Source organism: Habropoda laboriosa, unplaced genomic scaffold (assembly GCF_001263275.1).
Source record: "Habropoda laboriosa isolate 0110345459 unplaced genomic scaffold, ASM126327v1 scaffold102, whole genome shotgun sequence".
Lineage (NCBI taxonomy): Eukaryota > Metazoa > Arthropoda > Insecta > Hymenoptera > Apidae > Habropoda > Habropoda laboriosa.
In genome coordinates, this window is record NW_017100262.1 from 1,362,619 (window position 1) to 1,384,921 (window position 22,303).

At 38.9% G+C, this 22,303-nt stretch overlaps 2 protein-coding genes across 2 annotated transcripts in view; one reads left to right on the top strand and one right to left on the bottom strand.

Annotated features, from left to right (window-relative positions):
- The window catches only part of LOC108573009, a 12,857-nt gene extending 6,864 nt beyond the window's left edge, over positions 1–5,993 (bottom strand). Inside the window, exon 1 of the mRNA XM_017935361.1 lies at positions 5,576–5,993. Coding sequence (XP_017790850.1) covers positions 5,576–5,890 — 315 coding nt within the window. The 5' untranslated portion in view covers positions 5,891–5,993. The remainder of the gene's footprint in view (positions 1–5,575) is intronic.
- A 423-nt stretch (positions 5,994–6,416) lies between these two features.
- Positions 6,417–7,443, top strand: LOC108573010. The gene has a single exon (XM_017935362.1). The coding sequence runs from the start codon at positions 6,522–6,524 to the stop codon at positions 7,254–7,256; it is 735 nt and encodes a 244-aa protein (XP_017790851.1). The 5' UTR covers positions 6,417–6,521; the 3' UTR covers positions 7,257–7,443.
- The last annotated feature ends 14,860 nt before the right edge of the window (positions 7,444–22,303 follow it).

Here is a 22,303-nt window from a genome sequence, read left to right on the forward strand (position 1 = left end):
CGACATTCGATTAGCGCGGATAATATCCGTCCGTCTGGCCCACGCCTTCCGCGATTCGTGAAAATGAAACACATGTGAAATGGGGTGGGACGAGGGGAGAGACACGCAACCGTTTTCACAATCGCTAGGGAAGCTTAATTTCGCGTCGAATCGAACGAGGAAATTCGCGATCGAACGGTAATAGGAGGAGGGTTGTGGACCGATATTAGAGATGTATATACAGGGCGGTTCGAAAGATAGAGTTTAAAAAGTTTACGAATCTTTTTGTATTTTGTTTGGAAGACAGGATAATTTGAAAATTAAGTTTCCGATTAGCGTAAACTTAACGATTTTAAGAAATATACAGGGCGATTCGAGAAATCAAACTTGACAATTTCTTTTATACTTCTTTCCTATTTTTCTCCTTATAAGGCGGGAAAATTTGAAAATGAAATTCCCGTTTATTACGAACTCCGCAAATTTGAAAAATGTACACAGCACGATTTCACGCGGAATGTTTTATACATTTCGAAACGAGACTAACAGTGAACTTTCACGTTCAAAGGAAGTTGTAACTTAGCGAATATAAATCAAGGCGTTGCATCTTGTAAACGAGGCTCTCAATGATTCACGGTTCGTGCGTATGGGCACACGTGGCTGGAATACAGGATAACTACCAACGAGAAATTACGGGTACGCGTTACTCTGTTACGCAATCGCGCCAGTAATATGTCGTTGATTGCCGACAACGAGAATCCACCGAGTACACGCCGCTACATATTTCGAAAACCTGTCGCAAAAGTAACAATTATCACTCGAACATTTTCTAAACTTCCAAAACTAAAAAGATTTTTAAAAAATACTAGAAAAAAAAGAAGTAATTAAAAACAATCCTAAAATAATTCTCACTGTGTTAACACTTAAAGCGCCGGGTATTTTGTTGGAAACTTTACTCAAAACGCCGCAATATTTACGAGTTTTGTAGAAACATGCACTTCTACAAAATAGAACAAAATAACTCTTGTAAAACAGAGAATTTCTATTGAAAAATTTTACATAATGTTTATTACAGGCACAGCGACGATTTTTAAGGATATATGTATTCAGCCACTTGCTGTTCAAGAGATATCATATTTTTTTCTGCACAAACATGTAAAAACGCAATTAGGCACTTAATCGCTAATCCACATATTTACGCCTTAAAGTGGGTCCGCCGCTTGAAGTGTTAACATTTTACCACTGCAAAGTAGAAAAGAAGAAACGAAGCAAAAGATAAATAAAAGAGAAAAAAAATCTCTCTGTTTGCAACGTCTGAAGAGAACATTTTCTAAACTTCCAAAAAGAAGAAATTAAACAATGTTAAAATAATTCTCACCGTCTTGCCATTTTACCATTGCAAAGAAGAAACGAAGCAAAAGATAAATAAAAGAGAAAAAAAATCTCTCTGTTTGCAACGTCTGAAGAGAACATTTTCTAAACTTCCAAAAAGAAGAAATTAAACAATGTTAAAATAATTCTCACCGTCTTGCCATTTTACCATTGCAAAGAAGAAAAGAAGAAACGAAGCAAAAGATAAATAAAAGAGAAAAAAAATCTCTCTGTTTGCAAGAAGAGAAGAGAACATTTTCTAAACTTCTAAAAAGAAGAAATTAAACAATGCTAAAATAATTCTCACCGTCTTGCCATTTTACCATTGCAAAGAAGAAAAGAAGAAACGAAGCAAAAGATAAATAAAAGAGAAAAAATATCTCTCTGTTTGCAACGTCTGAAGAGAACATTTTCTAAACTTCCAAAAAGAAGAAATTAAACAATGCTAAAATAATTCTCACCGTCTTGCCATTTTACCATTGCAAAGAAGAAAAGAAGAAACGAAGCAAAAGATAAATAAAAGAGAAAAAAAATCTCTCTGTTTGCAACGTCTGAAGAGAACATTTTCTAAACTTCCAAAAAGAAGAAATTAAACAATGTTAAAATAATTCTCACCGTCTTGCCATTTTACCATTGCAAAGAAGAAAAGAAGAAACGAAGCAAAAGATAAATAAAAGAGAAAAAAATTTCTGTTTGCAACGTCTGAAGAGACGAAAAAAAAAGTCTGAAACTTTTAAAGATTTTTAAAAGGCACTTCCTGTCGAACGGTGTGCGATGCGCGGTAAAGTACCCGTGAGAAAGAAAGGAGGAGAAGAAAAAAAAATGGCAATTCAACGAGATCGTTTTAGAGCTGAAAAACAACGAAAGCTCGACGCCTACACTTCTCTGTCTATAATCTTACTTGCTCTCCTTGTCTCTCTCTCTCGCTCTCTCTCTCTCGGTTCCACGCGACACGTTACGTATTTGAATCCGTAATTGACGAGGAAGATTGCGTCACCACTCGTGGTGTTCCCCTTTTCTAACACGAGCCGATCGCGTAAAACTCATTTAGAGCGGCGAACGGGTGCTCTACTCGTGCTGTCATTGAACAATTCCCCCCTTCCATCGATCACCGCGTATCGTTCACGCGATTCACGGCTGATAAATTAGCACGAAAGCACCGCCAGCCAATCCGGGAACGTCGCACACGGTTATAATGACTTTCGCAATTTTTCCATTGTTCAATTATCCCTTTGCCGCGTGCTTGTGAACTGGATGACGACGCGATTCGCGTTAACGTTTATATTTTTTCTTCGCTTTTTCAGTTTTTTCTTTTCTTTTTTTCTTCTTCTATTTGTGTTTCATTGTTTTCTTCTTTTTTGCATTTCAGAATGTTAGAGAATGTTGAGAGATAGGATTGTATTAGGAGAATTTAATAACTGAATTTTAATCGGAATTTCTGAGTATGCGAATGTTTGAAAATAGGAATTTTTGGGTATGCGAGTGTTTGAATTTAATAGGAATTTGTTTTCTCTTGACTTTTTCAGTTTTCTCTTTCCTTTTTTCTTCTTCTATTTGTGTTTTCTTGTTTTCTTCTTTTTTGCACTTCAGAATCTTTTGCACTTCAGAACGTTGAAACGAGAGATAAGATTGTATTAGGAGAATTTAATAACTGAATTTTAACTGGAATTTTTGAGTATGCGAGTGTTTGAATTTAATAGGAATTTGTTTTCTCTTGACTTTTTCAGTTTTCTCTTTCCTTTTTTCTTCTTCTATTTCTGTTTTCTTGTTTTCTTCTCTTTTGCATTTCAGAATCTTTTGCACTTCAGAGCGTTGAAACGAGAGATAGGATTGTATTAGGAGAATTTAATAATCGAATTTTAATCGAAATTTTTGAGTACCTATACGAGTGTTTCAATTGAACAGGAATTTTTTTGGAATGTCTGTATTTTTTAATTCGAATGTTTGACGATGCGACGGACGATTGGGTGACGGTAGACGACGAGGAAATTAGGTCTGTTTGAGTTCTCAAGTGACCCAATCGAGCTCGAGTTTCCTCCAATTATACGACTTACTCGAACAGGAAATTTTCTCAATCTGCCCTCGGCCTTCGCTCGAACAAGTCACCCTTTATTAGGACCTTTCAATCGTCGGCGGGATAATTAAAGCAATTTGAAACACCGTGATGAGACACAGAAATGATACGAAATTACATCAATTTGCAATTTTTCCAAAATGAAATTTTCAATTTATCGTATCATGTTTTTCATTGATTTAACTATTAGAAGACTCCAATAATTGTTTCCACATTCAACTAAAATAAAAAACAAATGCTAGAACACTTACGCAAAATCATTCAAAAGTGCAAAATTCTCCGAAACACTCAAATAATTTTTTCCACACTCGACTAAAATAAAAAACAAATGCTAAAACATTTATGCAAATTATTCAAACGAACAAAATTCTCTCAAACGTTCCAATATTATTTTCAGCGTCAAAAACTGGAAAAAAAAAAAATGCGAGAAGGCAGCGAAACCCGCGACCTCGAAGAACGGAACGAAAAAGGCGAAATAAAGGCACTGCCGGAGGAAAGTCCCCCGGTTGATGTATCTCCTCGGTATTCAGCAATTCTGAGGAATCGACGCACGATAGAGTGGCGTCCGCGCGATAGAGAGCCGCTCCTGACCGTGATAATCGTCGCGAAATGGCCGAGAACTCTAAAACCGTTCGGTCCGCGTGCCGCGTCGGCCTAGAAGGTCTCGGGAAGTCCCGAAAGCGAAGTGGCCGATTGGCCGACAAGGAACCCCGGCTTGTGCCACGCCGACCATCACTCGACCACGCGGGTCAACGCCACGTTTCCATTCCCCGAGACGGCAATTCTTTCTTGCGAATTCAATTTTATTCGATCTCCCTACCTCTGAAAAAGTATTTCTCTTTTTACTTTAAAATATTTCTAAGTACTTTGCGAAGATTTCTAATCGTTTGGTGTAATAACTGGATGGAAGTAAAGAAGAGAATAGAAGAGTTTGAAGACTGTTGATAGAGTAAACAGAAGAGGGTTGTATAGTTGAAGAATTGGCTCGTTTTTAAGCTGGCACATTTTGAGAAGAATCATTTTTCATTGAAGTTTCAACTTCTGGTGGAAGTAGAACAGTTGGAAGATCGTTGATAGAGGAGAAAGAAGAGAAGCAGGAAGAAACTTTAATTTCTGAACGATTGGTTGGATTTGTTGAACAATTGTTTCACGTGTAACAATGAATTTTTTGGCAAAGATTGTCGTAAGGAAGTTCGAGGTGTATTGATAAAGTAAGAAGAAGAAGAAGAAGTGGAAATGAACTATTTAGAAATATTTTAGAATATTTCTGAACACTCGGTCAATTTACTGGAATAATTGTTCGAAAGAAGGGAAAGAAGAAGCGTGACACTTTATTTTTCAAAGTGGAAATAGAAGTAGCAGAGACGTTACAGGACGTGGTAACATAAGATGTGTGCGGTCTACACGATACTATATCCAACTTCTGACTAACGATAAATTGAGAACAGTTTTTTCAAGTAACACTTGGCCAGAAAAATCGACTCTCTGCGAAGAAATCAGTGGGGAGGCACAGAGGCGAGCGTAAAGTGAAGCGAAACGACGAACAGCTTTGATAAAGAAAGTCAAGGTGAGTCACGATATCGATAATTCAACACTCCAAACCGATCCAGTACTTCCCCTAATTGTAAAAGACCACGTTTTATCTATCGAGTGTTTGAGAAACATCTCTTTAATCTCTGGATAATCGGTTTCTCTTCTTCGAAGAGTGTTTCCAACGGTGAGAATGCCAATTTTCCAATCGTTCACCTAAATATCTTCCATTTTGCAGAGTTTCGAGGAGGGAAATCACGAAGAAATCCCGAAGAATCGCTTTCCCCGAGAATTCAAGCCTGATCGTCGCTATTTATCGTTGCCCGAGGAGGAAACTCTCGATTTTGTAAAGCAAGCGTTCAAGAGGGACATCCTTATCTATCAGATAATTCCTACGAATTGTCGAGATTCTACGACTGGAAAAAATTCACCGTAGAGTCGAGAGACGCTTGAAAATCCATACGAAATCACTGGCTCTCGACGCGAAGAATCTAAACTTATCGGAAGATATCGTCGATCCACCGATAGGTGCATCGATGTAATTACACTCGATCGTCGATTAAACTTTCACTCGAAAATTCGAGGGAGACGTTGAAAGAAGTCACGAGATTACTTTAAACTCACCTCGTCGAATTTCAGGATCAAATTGTTAAATCTAACGATCCTCCTGGAGAACCGCACGGAGAACAACGACGCCAGATTCATCTGGCCAATTATCCCGCGAATCCGACTTCCAGGAACGAAGTCGTTGAAAACGGCAAAACCGCTCGCGATCGTCGACTGTTTGCCGACCGAAGGAAGAACGGGAAACAACTCCGCGAAATCGATCTCGGTCTCGTTGCATAACGAAAACGGCTCCACGTGACAGTTTCGTTTTACAGAAAACAACTCTACGATTACATTGACACCAGGAAGAGGAGCTTCTCGTTCAAAACACATCTACGATTACGTTGACACTTGGAGAACGACCTTTGCGATTGCAATGACACTTGGAGAACGACCTTTACGGTTGCAGTGACACTTGGAAAGGGAGCTTTTTACGGGAAACACCTGTGCAATTCCATCGACACTTGGAAATTGGATTTTTCGATTCCGTTCACTCTTGGAAACGGAGCTTCACAATTCTACTGACACTTGGAAACTGAGCTTTGCGATTCCATCGACATTTGGAAACTGAGCTTTACAATTCCACTGACATTTGGAGAACGAGCTTTACAGTTCTGCCGACTCTCGGGAGAGAAGCTTTGCAATTCCATAAACTCTTGGAAATCAAGCTTTACAGTTTCGTTGACGTTTGGAAAACGAGCTTTACAATTCCATCGACTCTCGGGCGTGAGGTTTTGCAATTCCACAAACTTTTGGAAATCGAGCTTTACAATTTCATCGACACTTGGAACGCGGAGCTTTGCAATTCCGTCGACATTTTGCAAAAACGAGCTTTGCAATTCCGCCGGCTCTTGGGAGAGACGCTTTGCAATTCCGTAGACTCTTGGAAATCGAGCTTCATAATTCCATCGACTCTTGGAAATCGTGTTTGCATTGGAAAACGAGCCTTTCCTTTAGAGAAATCATGGGCGTGGACGAGCCAACGATCCGAAAAATCTGCGGAGATGGACTATCGCTTAATCTACGCTCGAACGAGCAGATCCTCGAGGTAACAGGCGACGGATGCAGCATCACGATGTCGAAGAATCACGGCAGCGTGAAGATCATCGGCGACGGTTGTCGACTGAGGATCGATCGTAACATGGGCGACGTAGAGTACACCGGAGACGGTGGACAAGTGCTTCTTGGACCGAAATCGACCAACGACAAAGTGAAATACACCGGCGACGGTGGTAGAATCAGTTTGAACGGTGAATCCTGGAAGAAGAACCGGAAGTCGAAGGAAGACACCGATAAAAAGGTGAACGTGAAAGGTTCGACGAAGGAGAAGCAAGCTTCGAGAAGCCAGGAAGACGCTGAGAACACGTTTAACGAAGGAAAAGACGTGAAACGAAACGAAGAAAGGAGAAATGGGAAATCGACGAAGTTCAGGATCATCACCAGTATTGATTGCGACGAGAAGAACGTGAAAAGATGGTTCGTATGTCCTGAGACTGTTGTGAAGAACTTCAACGGTGCTGCATTCGTGAAGATCGAGCCTAAATCGACGAAAACGAAGATCGAGGTGAAGCGATGGGAAGATTACGAGAAAGATAGTTGTGATTCGCCGGCAATTAGTGTACCTTCGAATCGTGAAAATGTCGATTTTAATCGCCGCGCGGACATGTTCGAAGACCGAGAGGAAACGGCGATGATTTAAACGGCAAATCATCACGATGACATAAATCTGAGCTGAAGTTCCTAGATATTAAGAGATATAAATTGCGAAATATGTTTTTCTGCGGAGGATGATACAATGGATAAAAGCGTATCGGACGGGTGAAGTTTCTTCGACGATTCTTGAAAATTGTTTTCGACGAATAAGGGAATATTGAGAACGAAGTAATACCGGAAGTGTACTTATACAAGTTGACGAGTATCGATCATGTTGAGAATTTTACTAGTTTTCCAACTTGGATACATTGAAAATTTCACGAAGTTAGGAGAATTTTTCATTTTTACCGATAAATGATGTACTTAGATGATACACAATTTTTTAGGTTAGTTTTAAACTAATTTTAGATATTTCTGATCGTTCAAATAGAGTTGATGAATTTAGAAAAGAACTTTTTACTTTACCGGTTAATAATACACTTGAACGATACTTAATTTTTTATGTAAACAAGACGTGCAAATTTAGGTTAGGAAAAATCTTAATTTATTTATTAATACATAGCAGAAACACGTGTACGGTTAGCCAGATAATGAACCAGCACGTGCGTTCCATCATCTATTCAGCCATATATCAGTGATAATTACGGTAAATGGTCATACAATATTTATGTACAATATTTATACAATCCGTAATCGTACAGGTGGTTATTCGTCAGTATTTCACCCGTTTCTTCAGTATTCATCGTTATCGAGGTTCGAATAATTCCCGCGACAGTGACGAACTCGTCGATAACGTAATCTATGCAATACCCGGCTACTCGCTGAAGGAAAGACTCGCGTATGCTAAATGTACATCGTGTCTTTTTACATTCCTCAACTATCTAGCATAATTTAACGTGTCATTTGTCTAGTTTATTGATCCGTATTTTTTGAGCGATTTTTTTTTTTAACGAGAACAGTATTACGTTGGCAACGTTGTGATCGACCTCTCATATCAAAATATTACGATAAACTGATCTCGGTATATGTACACTGTCGATCAAAACTTTGAGAACACTTGTGAATTTATATTAATATTAAATTTGCTGTTGATTCTTCGTAATTTTCAACATTGATCCTCTGAAGATCAATTTATTTTAAAGTTTTAATTAGATTGCAGTGATAAAAAGTTCCTAGAGTTGGTAACATTTTTTTAAACATTTTCAAGAATCCAACAATTTTGATCGATGCTATATATATTGTTTAAATACATCACGTGTTGTTAAATGAATAAAAATTGTGGTTATTTTAAACCATCTGATATTTACTTTCTCACCGAACCTAACCTAACCTCTTCTTTCGCGCAAATTTATCAGACTCCACGTGACTGATCTACTATCACCGACGAAAGCTACATTACGCAAGGCGTAATTGATATTCTAAAATATTCTAATATCGTATCTGACAGTGCAAACGACGTTGAATAATTACACACACTCGTATAACACGTCAAGCCTCGTCGATCACGCGGCGTCGATTGATAATTTGATAATTAAGAGACACGTGAACGGGGATGTCCAGCGCTGATGAAAACAGCGACGGCGAAAATGACGTCCGTGTTTGCGGCGTATCGCGTGAGAATTTCGTGACTTTCGACGATCGATATTATCGCGAAAATAAAATCCGAACGAATCAACGTCAACGGTCGCGTTCCATGGAAACGGTGTATGATCGATAGGGGTCGCGTCGAATCATCGACTAAAGATACGATATACGTATGCATTCGTGAGAACGATTGCCACGGTTCGTAATCCCCGCTCGTGCAATAATCTTCGAACATCTGCCGATGGTTTCTCTGAACGAAATGGGTCGAGACGTATCGGTGAAATTGCGAATTGCACGCGATGAATGCAATCGAAGGTTTACGGGGCACGTTTACTGAGCCACCGATACGTCAGATCTCTGATTTATCGACGCTCGTGCGCAGTTGAAATTATATAACGTATCGGTTGGATGATAAAGTGACGATGGTTTACTGAGTTTGTGGGTTAATGGTTCGTTAAATTACTAATTGAAGAATTTATTAAGGGACTGAATTGTTAACTCAATAGGTTGCCGAATTATACTCGATCTAGTTATAGGCTAAACAAGGATTTATTGAGTTAGTAACTCGTGAAATCTGTAATTCAATGTTTTACCAACTTAACGACTCAACAACTCACTGACATGGAAAATTAGTCAGTTACTAATTCGCTAATTCGTTGAGTTATTAACTTATTAACTCAGCAACTTGCTAATTTCGTGACTCACTAACTTATTAACTCAACGACTCACTAAATGCTAATTCTTCTGACTCGCTAACTTATTAACTCAATATTAGTAACTCATTAACTTACAATCCTACTAACTCACTAACATATTGATCTGCTAACTTACTCATTTACTAGCCCTACAACTAATTCATCTGCTTCTTAACCTGCTACCTTACTAACTCAATCATTCAACTATTCAAGCTCGACTGCAACAAAACCAAGTCTCATACTCGCGATACCAGAATCTATTGCAATTACCTAACAGAACACGTTTACAATAAACGACACCTTCAATCGAACCATCTATCCTTTTTTCCATGTGAACGATAAATATCACCTTCGATATAACAGTGTAAAAAGTATTAAAGACCTACAAGATCCTACAGAATCTACTATGTCATTAGTAAACTGGTTCTGTAAGATTCATTTTACATCGTCGAAGATGACTTGGATGTTTCTATTACATGAAATTTACGCGTAGTTCGATACGACCGATTTTTCCATTCTCCGCTAAACCATGTGCATATACTATACTTTTCCATCGAACTGCGTGTTATACCACCGATTGGAATCACAATGGTATCCATGCTCCACGTGCTCTGCTCAACCTGAGGTCGAGATATTTATTCATACCGGTTATGTAATATTTTGGGTCAAAGGTGCTCCAGATATCTCCGATTCCAACCGGTCCGTCTCGTTTATCTGAGGTCGGAATAAACATCGATCGGTATCACCCTGACCGTTAACCTACCGGTGAATAATTTCAAACCAGGAAAAAGAATCGAACGATATGTAAAGTAAAATTAGAATATTTCTTTTTTTTAACGGAGATCTAATTCGTATCGACAGGCAGGAAGATAAGATAATTGGATCGATCGTTCGATTAATTTATCGTTTAATGGAACGAATCATGTAATCTACGATAAATATGTTAATAAGATTAAGATAAAATTACGTACGTCTGTCTCTGTTCAGATTCTGCTCATTTCATCGGCAAAAATAATTAACAAATAAGTTTGTCACGATTTTCGATACACAACGATCTATCGGCAATTATTTCGATATCGATAATTACTTAATCTAATAAAAAAAGGTAATTTTTTTCAAACGCAATTTTACGAGATAAAACATTTACGAAGTTACGAAGAAAAGGACAATCGTCTCCCGTATAGAATCGCGTGGAATGTGATTCTACCAAAGTCGCTACTAAAAGGTTAATTTCGATTGTGGACATCCGAGGAAGTCCAGGACATCTGCGTTTCCGTTCGACAAAAGACTGTCTTCGCTTTATATGGCCACGGTATCCGCGCTCAGGGAACGGATACGTTCGTTCCTTCATTAATTCAAGGAGGCCCGGTGTCGAATCAAGGGCCACACACAGCCATTCAGCGACTTTCATACGCCTCTCTGACCCAGCTTTCTGCTAGGCTCAGAGGTCGCCAGTCGTAATGGAGGTCAACCGGGGATCGTTAGCCAAGTTTCTTACACGAGAAAACTCGCTTTACTTTATTAAGATCATTGGGGAACTGGGGGAGAAACGTAGCAAGAAAGGGAAAAAAAAAGGTAAGAAATTCCCCTCTATTTCTCTGTGTGTGTGTAAGTATACGTGTTCTCTACTGAAGGAGTTGCGGCTGTTCTCGTGGATGTCGAATTAGTTGGTCGCTCGAGGGGATACAGGAAAAGGTGTTTACCTTGCCGCGGTGCACTTGAACGTTTGTTACTGGATAATAATTGGAGCTCTCCAGGTTCAACATGTTTTTTGTAAATAAAAATTAAGTTCATATTCGTTGAAATTTTAATAGAAAATTTGGCCCAAACTTGTGGAATAATCTAACAGTTGCAGATTAACCTTGAAATAACTAACCTAACCTAACCTAACCCTATCTCACTTATTCACTTGTAAATCAAATTGAAACACTCCGTATATTATCACTCGTATGTCAATCTTACTAAAATAAAATAAATAACTAACTAACCTAACCTAACCTAACCTCACTTATTGACTCGTAAATCAAATTGAAACACTCTGTGTATTATCACTCGTATGTCAATCTTACTAAAATAAAATAAGTAACTAACCTAACCTAACCTAACCTCACTTATTCACTCGTAAGTCAAACTAAAACACTCTGCATATCATCACTCGTAAGTAAATCGTTCCTTCGTCAATTTTTTATTATTCTGCAAATATAAAAGTGCAAAAATTTTGCGAATCGATCTGAAACGAAAACACAAAGATTGCAAAACAATATGGTTTAAATTAAAGTAAAAAACGACGAGTGTCCCATAATGCAACGGGGTGAAAAAAGGAACGGAGACGAAGGAAGCGTGTTGGCAATGGGACAACGAAAAGAGCGTTTGAGACAAAGGGGGAGAGAAAGTCGATCGGTGCGGATGCAATTAACAAAATATAGCGAGATGAATAGAGCTTGGTGAACGCACGCTAAACTTCTACCCTAACTCAGCGAAACGTGCACCCGTTAATGAGGCCACGTGCACCTCTCCGCGCGGACAATGCTGACGGTTATATACCGGGTGGCGCGCACGTTACCCACGCTCGATAGCTCTGCAAATATTGACCTGTCTCGATGAAACTTCGTCTCGATGAAAATTCCATTACCTAAAAGAGGGTCGATGGATGTGTAGAATTGAAACCACTGTTCGAGGACTTCTCGATTAACTCGTCGAGACCCTAACCTAACCTCCAGACAATGTTAATTTCAATCACGTTTCCTTGTATGTGCTGTGAAAAAGTATTTGTACTTATATGTACATATACATTTTTGCATTTATGAAATAAAATCTATACGTATATTCACATTTACACTGAATTTTTATTTAAATATAAACTTTACATTAAATTATACTAATACTAAATTTTAAAAAATTTACATTTTTATCTGTAAATTTCAGTTGGAAAATTTTGTTTTTATTTTAGAAGAGAGAAACATCGTGTCGTGAATTAATTTATCGTTCATACTACACCGATTAGTCAAAACTTAACGTGATATATAATGCAATAATAACTGAGAATTTAATACGCGGCGTGTAAAAGCAAAGGACAAAATAGAGACCAAAGGACTCGTTATCAGATTGTGGCTCAACTACCCGCAATGCAGATGAAACGTCAGTGTCCTGATAACATTGGACACGTTAGTTGCACCTGAGAATCGTTCAGCAGTATTCAAAACCAATTTACTCATGAATGTAAACCTAATACTATCGTGAAAAAAAAAAAAAAAGAAAAAATGTCAAGGTCACAGTTCCATTCTTCGCGCTAAACATCAATTTCCTTTGTCGTGAAAACGCTTGTCTTATCTCCGATAACCTTTCACAATTTAACGACAGAAAAGAAATCAATATTCCCAATTTATCCGCCACCCTATATATGCATATGAAATACTCGCGGCCGCATCTGTAAATATAGAATTTCACACAGCTACGACGAGTAGCTTAATTATGGTTTTCGAATAAATTTCAAAAGATTGCAGAAGAATTTTTTTTTTCAATAGAAAACACGACGAATGTTCGCTTTTATCGAGTCACCCAGTGTACAAACGTTTCGCGACAAGTCTGACTGAGGCGTCGGCTTGTTCAGTCCCTCGCGTCTTTACGTCGCAAGTGTATCGCGGTTGCACGTTTCGTATTTAGATCCGCGTTTAACCCAGAAGCGAACACGAGCCGTCGCTCGGCGAAAGAAGAGAAAAAAAATGCCAAGCGTTCAGCTTGCAAGCTGTTCAGATCAACCGGCTGGAAACGCGCCTTTTCCACGGACTTTTGCGCCTCCCTCATCCTCGTCGTTCGCCGCGTGAACTCTCAAAGGAGCCTCTTTTTCTGCCGTTTGCGTGGAGAATTTCCAGGAGAAACAGAGTAATAGGTTTTAAAAAATCGGTCACTGTTAAAACCTCTTCTTTCCCTTCCATGACCGAAATAATTAACGGATAAACGAGAGAAATAAATGTATAAACTTTTACTCAATTCTACAGTGGTGTGCAAAAATATTTGATCATACTATTATATCGATATAAACAATGGTAATGAAAATTTATTGCCGTTATTATACTTCTACTGTAATTCATTATTATCTAACGATCTTAATGCGCGTTGAAAAATTTCTCAAACAATTGTACACTTAAAATATGCGATCAACGATTGCTACAACCCCAAATTTATGAATACTAGTAACAAAAATTTATAGTTACATTATTTTCATAAACTTGTCATTCTTATTTTCTAACAGAATGTTCTTTAACATTTTTTGTGGATTAAAAAGACTTATTAGAAGATATATTACAAAAAATTGTTCTACCCCAATATTAATGCTTACTACTGAACATCTCTACTATAGCGTGACTGTCAAAGTGGAGGGGGAAGCGTCCAGCGTAGTGGGCGGAGCAACCGCGAGCGTAGTGGGGGTAACGAGCGCGAAAGGAGTGGGGGAAGTAACCCTGCGCGGTCATACGATTCGAAACAGCCTGTAGCGACCAAATCACACAACTTTCTCGTCCATCTTAAGCTTTCCAGACCTCTAATCTTAACCATAACTCGATCTCTCCTTTTCATAACATGTTCCAGAGTCCAGATACGTAATAACCCAGTATCATAAACTTGGTCGTGGCTCAGGCTAAGAAGCCATCGTCGAAAAGTGACTTACAACAGATACTTGTATAGGTTCAAGGAAAGTGTGTCCTCTCTCTCTCTCTATCTTTCTAAGAGAGGAAAAGAGTCTAGGAAACTATGAACCTTGAACAAAACTGTGACCTTGGAAAATGCAACCTTGAGTCATTGTTTCTCTAGTTTAGGATAGTTTTAATAGTCGATGAATATACGTAGCTACACAGTGTGCTCTGACGTCACTGCTGTCTCGCATCTTCCTTTTTCTTATTCCACAATAACAAAGGGATTAGAGGGGACGTGCGTTAAACGGATTGCATGATGTTGCTGATGCATAAGAATGGCGAACGAGAAGATCGTGCAGGAAGCCTTTTATGCAATTTCGTGCCGTGGCTAGCACCAAGACGAAACCAAATAAGGTATCACAGAGTGTGTAACGTTAAAACGCACTGTGGCTAACCCTGCTGTGAGATTCATTTTTCTTTCGTTTCCTTTCAGCCTCTGGGATCACCTTTGGATCGATCGTCGTCTTCAAGGAAGAAACGAAATTCGCAACGCGTGATATCCGTATCGTATCTTAAACGCGATTCTTCCGAATCGTAACTTCCTCGTTTCTCTAAGCAGATGTAAGAAAAAACGAATTTTGAGCTGCTTCTTTTTCGAAATAATTGGCGTTACGTAAAATTCGCGCTAATCACGTGAAAGTGATTTCACTAGCGGAATTATTCCGATATGATTCACGCAACGAGTGACTATTATATGACTACAGGGTGACTCAAAAGTGACCTAATCAACGTTCAATTTTTCGTCAGAATTTTTTGGAATTTTCTTCTGAAATTTTATTTCGTACGACTTATCCCTTTCACTGATATCGGCGCTTCGAAAATTTTCTGTGCCGTTGGTGAATTTTTGCTACACCTTTGCCTTAATTCAGTATCCTTAAATTTTTCATAAAATTCAATCCTTCGAGTACTCCCACTTCAATTTCATAATAGAAATTTGAAAATGATAAATTTCTAAATTTGTAAAAATCTTCGAACGCCAAAACGAAAGATTTGTTATCTTTCGCAGCTAAGGGGTTAATATTAACTTCAATACTATTTTTACACCGTCAACAATGGAATGTATTCTATTCTAATAGCGCAATTATATCGTTACTGAATAATGAAACGCTTCACAGTGGCTCGTGATGAAAAAAGTTAGATAATCGAGCCCTTGAAAGACGAGAATGCCTCAACTTTCAATCCACTGGGAATTCATTAAATGCATCCAGATAACCCAACGTTCTGACGCTTTTAACTTACGGACACTCTCATTCTCGCCGGCTCGATCACCCTAATTATGTACCTCGTTGCACGGGTTTAACAGTCCCGTTCAGTTACTTCTGCTTAATTGCACGTCAATTAACGTGCAATTATCCGAATCGAGGATTGGTAACGAGAAGGCGAAACACGAGTCACACTGAATTTTCAGCATTCACAGCAATCGACGAGAAATTGAATCACCCAAGTGTGTTTGTTATTTATGCGAGTTGATTCACCCTGGTTATTGATATATTTATAAATAAACCGCAGACAAACCATACGAGGTTCTTGCCATCTTCTTCTCATCATCGTCCAAATCGATTCACATTCTACTTTTGCCATTTGGATCAAGTCCAGCTTGTGCTTTAGTACAGCTGCTTCGAATTCTACGCGAAAATATTTCCCATTGGATTATTATCAGAGTTGGTAATAATATATAGAAAGTCGAAATTTTTCCATTCAGTTCCTGTTCTGCTTGCGTACTTTTTTTTATTAGATAGTAAAATTTGGTTATCTGATTCTTTTTTAGAATTGAGGAAACACTACCTGCACGAGATGATTTACGACTTTCACTGTTTTTTTTTATAAAGCGATTAGAGGAGAGGTCGATCGCAGGTAATTATCTCTGGGTCGAAGAACACCTGATGCGAGGAAATACTTGACAATTTGCGGACTAATAGCGAGAGATATAGCGTTCGGTTAGTGGGAGAAATTTATTAGCCGTTTCATTGACGTTCATTGGCCGTTCCCAGAGACAGTAACGTGTATATTAATTTTAGACCGGTGGTATTGTAATAAACGAAGGCTGTCGGAACTCGGTTGGGATTGCCAGAGACTGGGTAAAGTTGAATTTTCCTGCCTTGTGATTCATGTCGTTGGTATTCGTAGCGAGTTCAATAAACTGGTAATTGAGAAATGTTAACTATATTTCGAATTGTATCGCTATGTCAATTGTTATTCTATTTTCACTACAAAAATGTATTAAATATTCTAGATACTCTAGCCTAATGTTTGCACCGTTTCGAAATGTTAAAGGTATCAAAAAATCCTCCCATTTCTAGCCTTCAGAATATTAAAAAATTCTCCCATTTATTACCTGCCTTAAAAGTACCAAAAAATCCTATGTAATCCTAACCTCCATTTCCACCTCAAAAATACCAAAAAATAATTCTCATTTTTATCCTCAAAAATATCAAAAAATCCTCCCATCTACTATCCCAATTTCTACTCTTAAAAGTACCAAAACCTCTTCTCATCTGCTGTCCCCATTTTCACTTCAAAAATATGAAAAAATAGTCTCATTTGTTATACCCATTTGCACCTGAAAAATATCAAAAAATTCTCCCATTTGCTCTCCCTATTTCCACCCGAAAAAATATAAAAAGATCCTCCCATTTGCTTATCCCCATGTCCACCCCAAAAAACACATTAAAACCATCCACGCCTTCCAGTTCCACGCCATAAACCATCTCGAATTCCCAAAAGAACAATCGTAACACTTACAACCACCAGTCGAAAAGTATACCACCACCCGTTTCGTCGACCACTTTCACGCAGATGGCCGCGTGAAAGCGACATCGATCCTCCGTGTCGGCGAAGAAGAGCAACACGACCTGTGAGTCAACGATCCTCGCACGATGATGCGAGCCGTTACATCATCCGCCGACGAAAGTTCGGACGACGTAGTCGTCTTCGAATAAGACGTGACCAAAAAAGGCAACTACGCGGATCAAGCGTGCAACGAACGATTGAAACGTGACTGCTGCACACTACCGGACACCATCGAATGGAATGTCCAACGAAATTCTACATAGGTCAATGATAAAACAAAGAAACCCATTAAACGTTGATGTATAGCTATTAAGATAACAAACGACACGAAATTTTCCAGAGAAATTTTAAACCATCTGGCTTGTATATACGTGTGTATATATATAGTAGCTTTTAGCGAGTTTGCATTAAACTCGTGGATACTTGAGATAGTCTCGAGTAGCTTTTGAAAGCTCCCTTGCAGCAGAAGAACATATGGCAAGGATTTTGTGCCGCGACGAAACCACTTACATTTGCTCTCAAACATATTTGGACACCAAGGAAACAAGCATTAAACACGACGCGTAAACGTCGATAATTTTATTAGACATAACCTTAAAATGAACACTTTGACGCTAGGTCGCTACTGCACCGGTAGCGTCACGTAAGCAGCATTCGAATATTTTGGGAAATAACTGTACTTTAATAGAGAAAATAAATTTTACCTGATTGGCCTGATTGGCTTGGTAGTTTCAACAATTCGTGTGAGGATTGTTTAAAGGTTAGACTGGGTTAATTGGTATGCAGTGGTTTGGGTAATTGATGCGAAACGTTGATGGATACGTTGACGGTATTAGAGATCGTGGGTGGATAGGAGTAATTGGTTACGTGATGGGAAAGTACGATTGTTCCCATGTGAAGATATGTTAGAAGTATGTACTTTGTATGCTGGTAGAATTTGTACGAAGGAATTGTAGGATTTTATTCAGAAAAATACAATTCGATTGCAGGAATATTTTTCAATTGGTTGAATTATTTGAATTTAAATTTTGTATGTGAGAAACATGTCGTTAACAATGAAATTAGTCAAATTGGTAAATTGGAGAAACTTGAAAAAGTATCCAGGAAACTAGGAAATGTCAAAAGATTCAAGTACGTGTTGAAGAATCCATTACGCGATTACAGTGACTGCGACGCCGCTGCAGAGCAAGCTCTGACGCGTTCTTTGCATGCCGACTGGGCCGCGCGCATCGGCGTACAAATATTATGGCGAGGTCGCAGATGGCCCGGCAGAAAACGAGCAAAATTCCAGCCGAGTCGACGCGTCAAAGGTGAACGCTTTGATGCCAGGAATAACCATCGAGATTCTTTTTATAATCTTTACGTCGCGTGTCAACGGTACATTAAACCAGAATTTACATACGGGTCCGCCTTTATGCCATAAATACGCAAATATAAATCAAACACAAATTAAATCTGCCAACGTTTAAAATCTATTCGTATAAATCAATACTTATTGTCCATCCGTGAAACTTAAATAGTACGTATACAATCTTTCTATTCTATTTTCCAACAACCACCAAAGCACCTTCCCTAACGTTACAACAAGTGGAACGCCCTAAACGTAGTTTGTCATCGTGTATTCCACGTTTAGACAGACTTGCTGCTAGCTTAGCCTGACCTACGACACTGAACAATCTATTCTTAGCAGCTCAACTTCCTCCGGACGCAGCGTATTACACACTATTCGAAATCGAGATACGCTAATGTTGTTTCCTACTGTAATCTATAGTGAGCAATTCGCGATGGATTACTTGATTAAAGCTAGTAGATTGTGTACTGTACACCGCACGTGATAATTGACGCGCTACGCACGTGCCACCCTCTACCATTCTTTCTGTGCTTTTCGTCCGTCGGTTATACCACTGCGCACACGTTCTGCGCATACGTTATTAGCGTGCTTTATGCCCGTTGCTATATGCTCGTGTGTGGCATGTTTTGTACACTTTAAGCGTTTATAATCCCTTTATTTATGATTTTCTTAGTAGTTACATATGTCGGCATTAATTATTTAACATTTTAGTATAATGTATCAGACGGAGAAAAATCGATAATCTGATTCTAACCTATTTGGAACTGTTATCTGTACTGTAACGTGCGGCTGGATATATTGAGATTTATGAGATTGTATATACTATGCTCTATTGAACTGCATTGTGTTGTGTCTAGTAGTGTTATGTTGTGTCGTATCGTGCAGCATATCATGTCACGTCATATACCGTGTCATATCCCATCCCGTACCGTGTTGTGTCACGATATATCATCCCGTATCGTGTAATATCTTACCAAAGTTTTATATCTGGTATGGTTGAACACATACTTTTCCTAAACATTATCCGTAACATAATTTACACGCACATTCTGTACCCACGTTCTTCGATTACGCATACCCCACACGTGCGTTATACGCGTCGTGCAATCTAGCCCGTGCTAACGTTGATCGTGCGAATCGAAACGGTCGCAGGCTGCGTTAATATTTTTGTTCCACGCGTTCGATGACTCAATGACGGCCACATGGTGGGGCGCCCCCCAGGGGAACGATCTTTGTGGGGTTCGTATGAAGGGCCACGTGTGCGCTGCGAAAGCCAGATAAATCTACTCGCGTTAACCCTGCCAGTTCTCCTCTTATTTACACTGTACGTACACCATGGGTCAACGTATCCCTTATACAGTATAATATCCCGAATAAAGGCAGTCAGACACGATAAATCTTCGGACGTATACCTTCGAATTTCATTGAAACTATTAATATAGGTTAGGCTTCTCCCTTTTCCTAGTGACTTTTTTTGTAACTAAAACCTTGGTTAATGGGATAAACGTCGAATCGAGCCAATGAAATCGACGGAGAAGAGGAATAGTTTTATTCCAACGTTTCAGACACGAGGAATTCGTTCCAGACTGATTTACGCACTGGTCGACGTGTAAATCTGGAAGCGTTAAAAGCAGACTGCTGCGAAACAGAGTCGATGGAGGACATGGAAATACGAGATCGTCTAAGCAACACGTTTTCAGTGACTTTTTAAAACGCGCAAAAATTATGAAATATTTTTCCACACTTTACACATTTGCAAATTTCACGGAGAAAAATTTTGTGTTGATTTTTTTCTTTTCAGGGACAAAAAAAATATTCTTTAATTGAATATAACGTTAGAGACTAGGTTATATACACACACAGATACCGCGTGTGTATTTCCAGTGGATATAAAACTGGAGCACACTTATCTCGAAGAAAGGAGACACACTCTAATTGGAGCGCGTGAGTATGCTGTTCGTGACCAAAGGATGAGGAATATTAATAGCTAAATGGTAAATCTAAATATAAAACGATAAACACACCGCGTTCCAGACGCTGTATGTATTAATAAAAAAAGAAAAAAAGTTTCAAGGTAACCTTTTTCTACAATCTCGACTGTTCTATAGTTAATACATTGATAAGGTTTATTAATGTATAGAAGGGAGAGGATTATTATCGGAGGAAGTGTCCTAATCAATCCATGATAAAAATGCCCGACCCCCACGTGTCACGGGTGAAAAAACCGAACCTTTGGCACAGACCTCCGCTGAGTTATTTGCGGACCGCCTTTAAAGCGTCGTTAAGAAGCCCTGTGTGTCTGATAGTGACACCAACTTAATGACACGCGCGACCGACTTTTCCAGTTTCGATCAACTAAACGTCCAAACATTTCAATAACCTTAAAAGCAACTTTAAAAAAATTACTAAACATTCGTTGTATTTTTCTACAACTATCTAGTAACATTCCATTAAAAATTCCCCATACAATATAACCTAAAAAACAAAACGTAAACAAAATACCACCTTTGTAATACTTACAAAAATTCGTCTACAAATCGTGGGAAGAAATTCACAAACAATTACTCTCTGTGATATCTAATAAATCGTGAGAATAATTGCACGAAACTCATCAGCATCGACAAATCGTTTCCACAGGAATTATTCCGTGGAACGGCGTCGATAAATCGCGAGAATAATTCCGTGCGGTCAGGTCAGGCCGCGTAGAATGATTTGAACGGGGCGGTAAATATATCCGCGAGCCGGACGAAGCGGATGCCTAATCCGAGTGGCGGGCACGGAAGGGAGAGACCGCCTCTGCTTCGTCAAACGAAGAAACGCGACGCTGCATTCTGCAGAGGCCGTTTACCGGGCGAGCTTTCGGCCACGGTGCAGCTTATATACACAGTCTAGACCACTCTTATTCATCAACAACGTAGCCAATGGAACTACTTTTGCACACCTTAAATACACCTGGAATATATATGGTCGTAAGGGACATAGAATTCGTGGAACTTTAAGGGAGAAACGGTGAAATTTTCTTTTGTGAATGCAAACTGCGAGTAGACTTTTAGGTTAGGTTAGGTTCGGTACGGTAGATGTACATTTCGAAAGAATGCGGAGGTTTTAGATTATTAAATTAGAAAATGTAACGAGGAAGAAAGATTTAATATTTCGATTATTATTAACGATATGAATTTTAAAATTATGCGAAAATTATAATATCGTTCAAAATAGAAGAAATAAATAACGAATGATTTTCAGATTCAATATTTTATCAAATTGTTTAATATCTTGTTTTTAAAAATCTTTCGAGGTGAATTTTACGAAGAAAGAGACCAACAACCTAATAACATAACCTAAAATCACATTCTAAATCCAGATTCCATTGAAAAGACGATAATCCCAGTTCCAAATCCCCGAAGCATATTCATTCTTCGTGAAAGATGAAAGGGAAGGAGAAATGGTGGAAAGGTGGTCGTAGAGTCGCAGAAAAAGCGTCTGAAAAACGCGTAGTCGCGAACAATGACGGTGAAAAACGGCTGGTTTTCAGCTTGCACCGTGGACAATGGGGCTTGTACTTCTCGCGATGGAAATAATTATTAGACGAGGGCTCGCAAGTGATCTTGATTGTCAGATACTAAGACTCCCTCTCTCCGCTACCCTACACACTCTATTCGTGCATTATGCAAAGTGCTTTCCGCTTCGTATTATCCGTGACTTGTTCTTCCCATAGTTGTTGACCGGTAGAGAGAAAGCGTACGAAAATGTTCGGTTGGCGAAATAAACGTCGAACGGTACTTGTGTATACTTTGCACGATAGGTGTGTACCTAACGTTTTTCTCTTTTGTAAAAGAGGCGTGTTGTAATATAATAAACACGCTATTCTTATGCAAGTATTGGGGGGAGTGTTTTACAGTTAAACGGGATGCATTGAATATGCTTCGTTAATTTAGACAGCGGTTTCGTACGGTTCTTTTGAAGGAAGAACCGTGTGGACCCT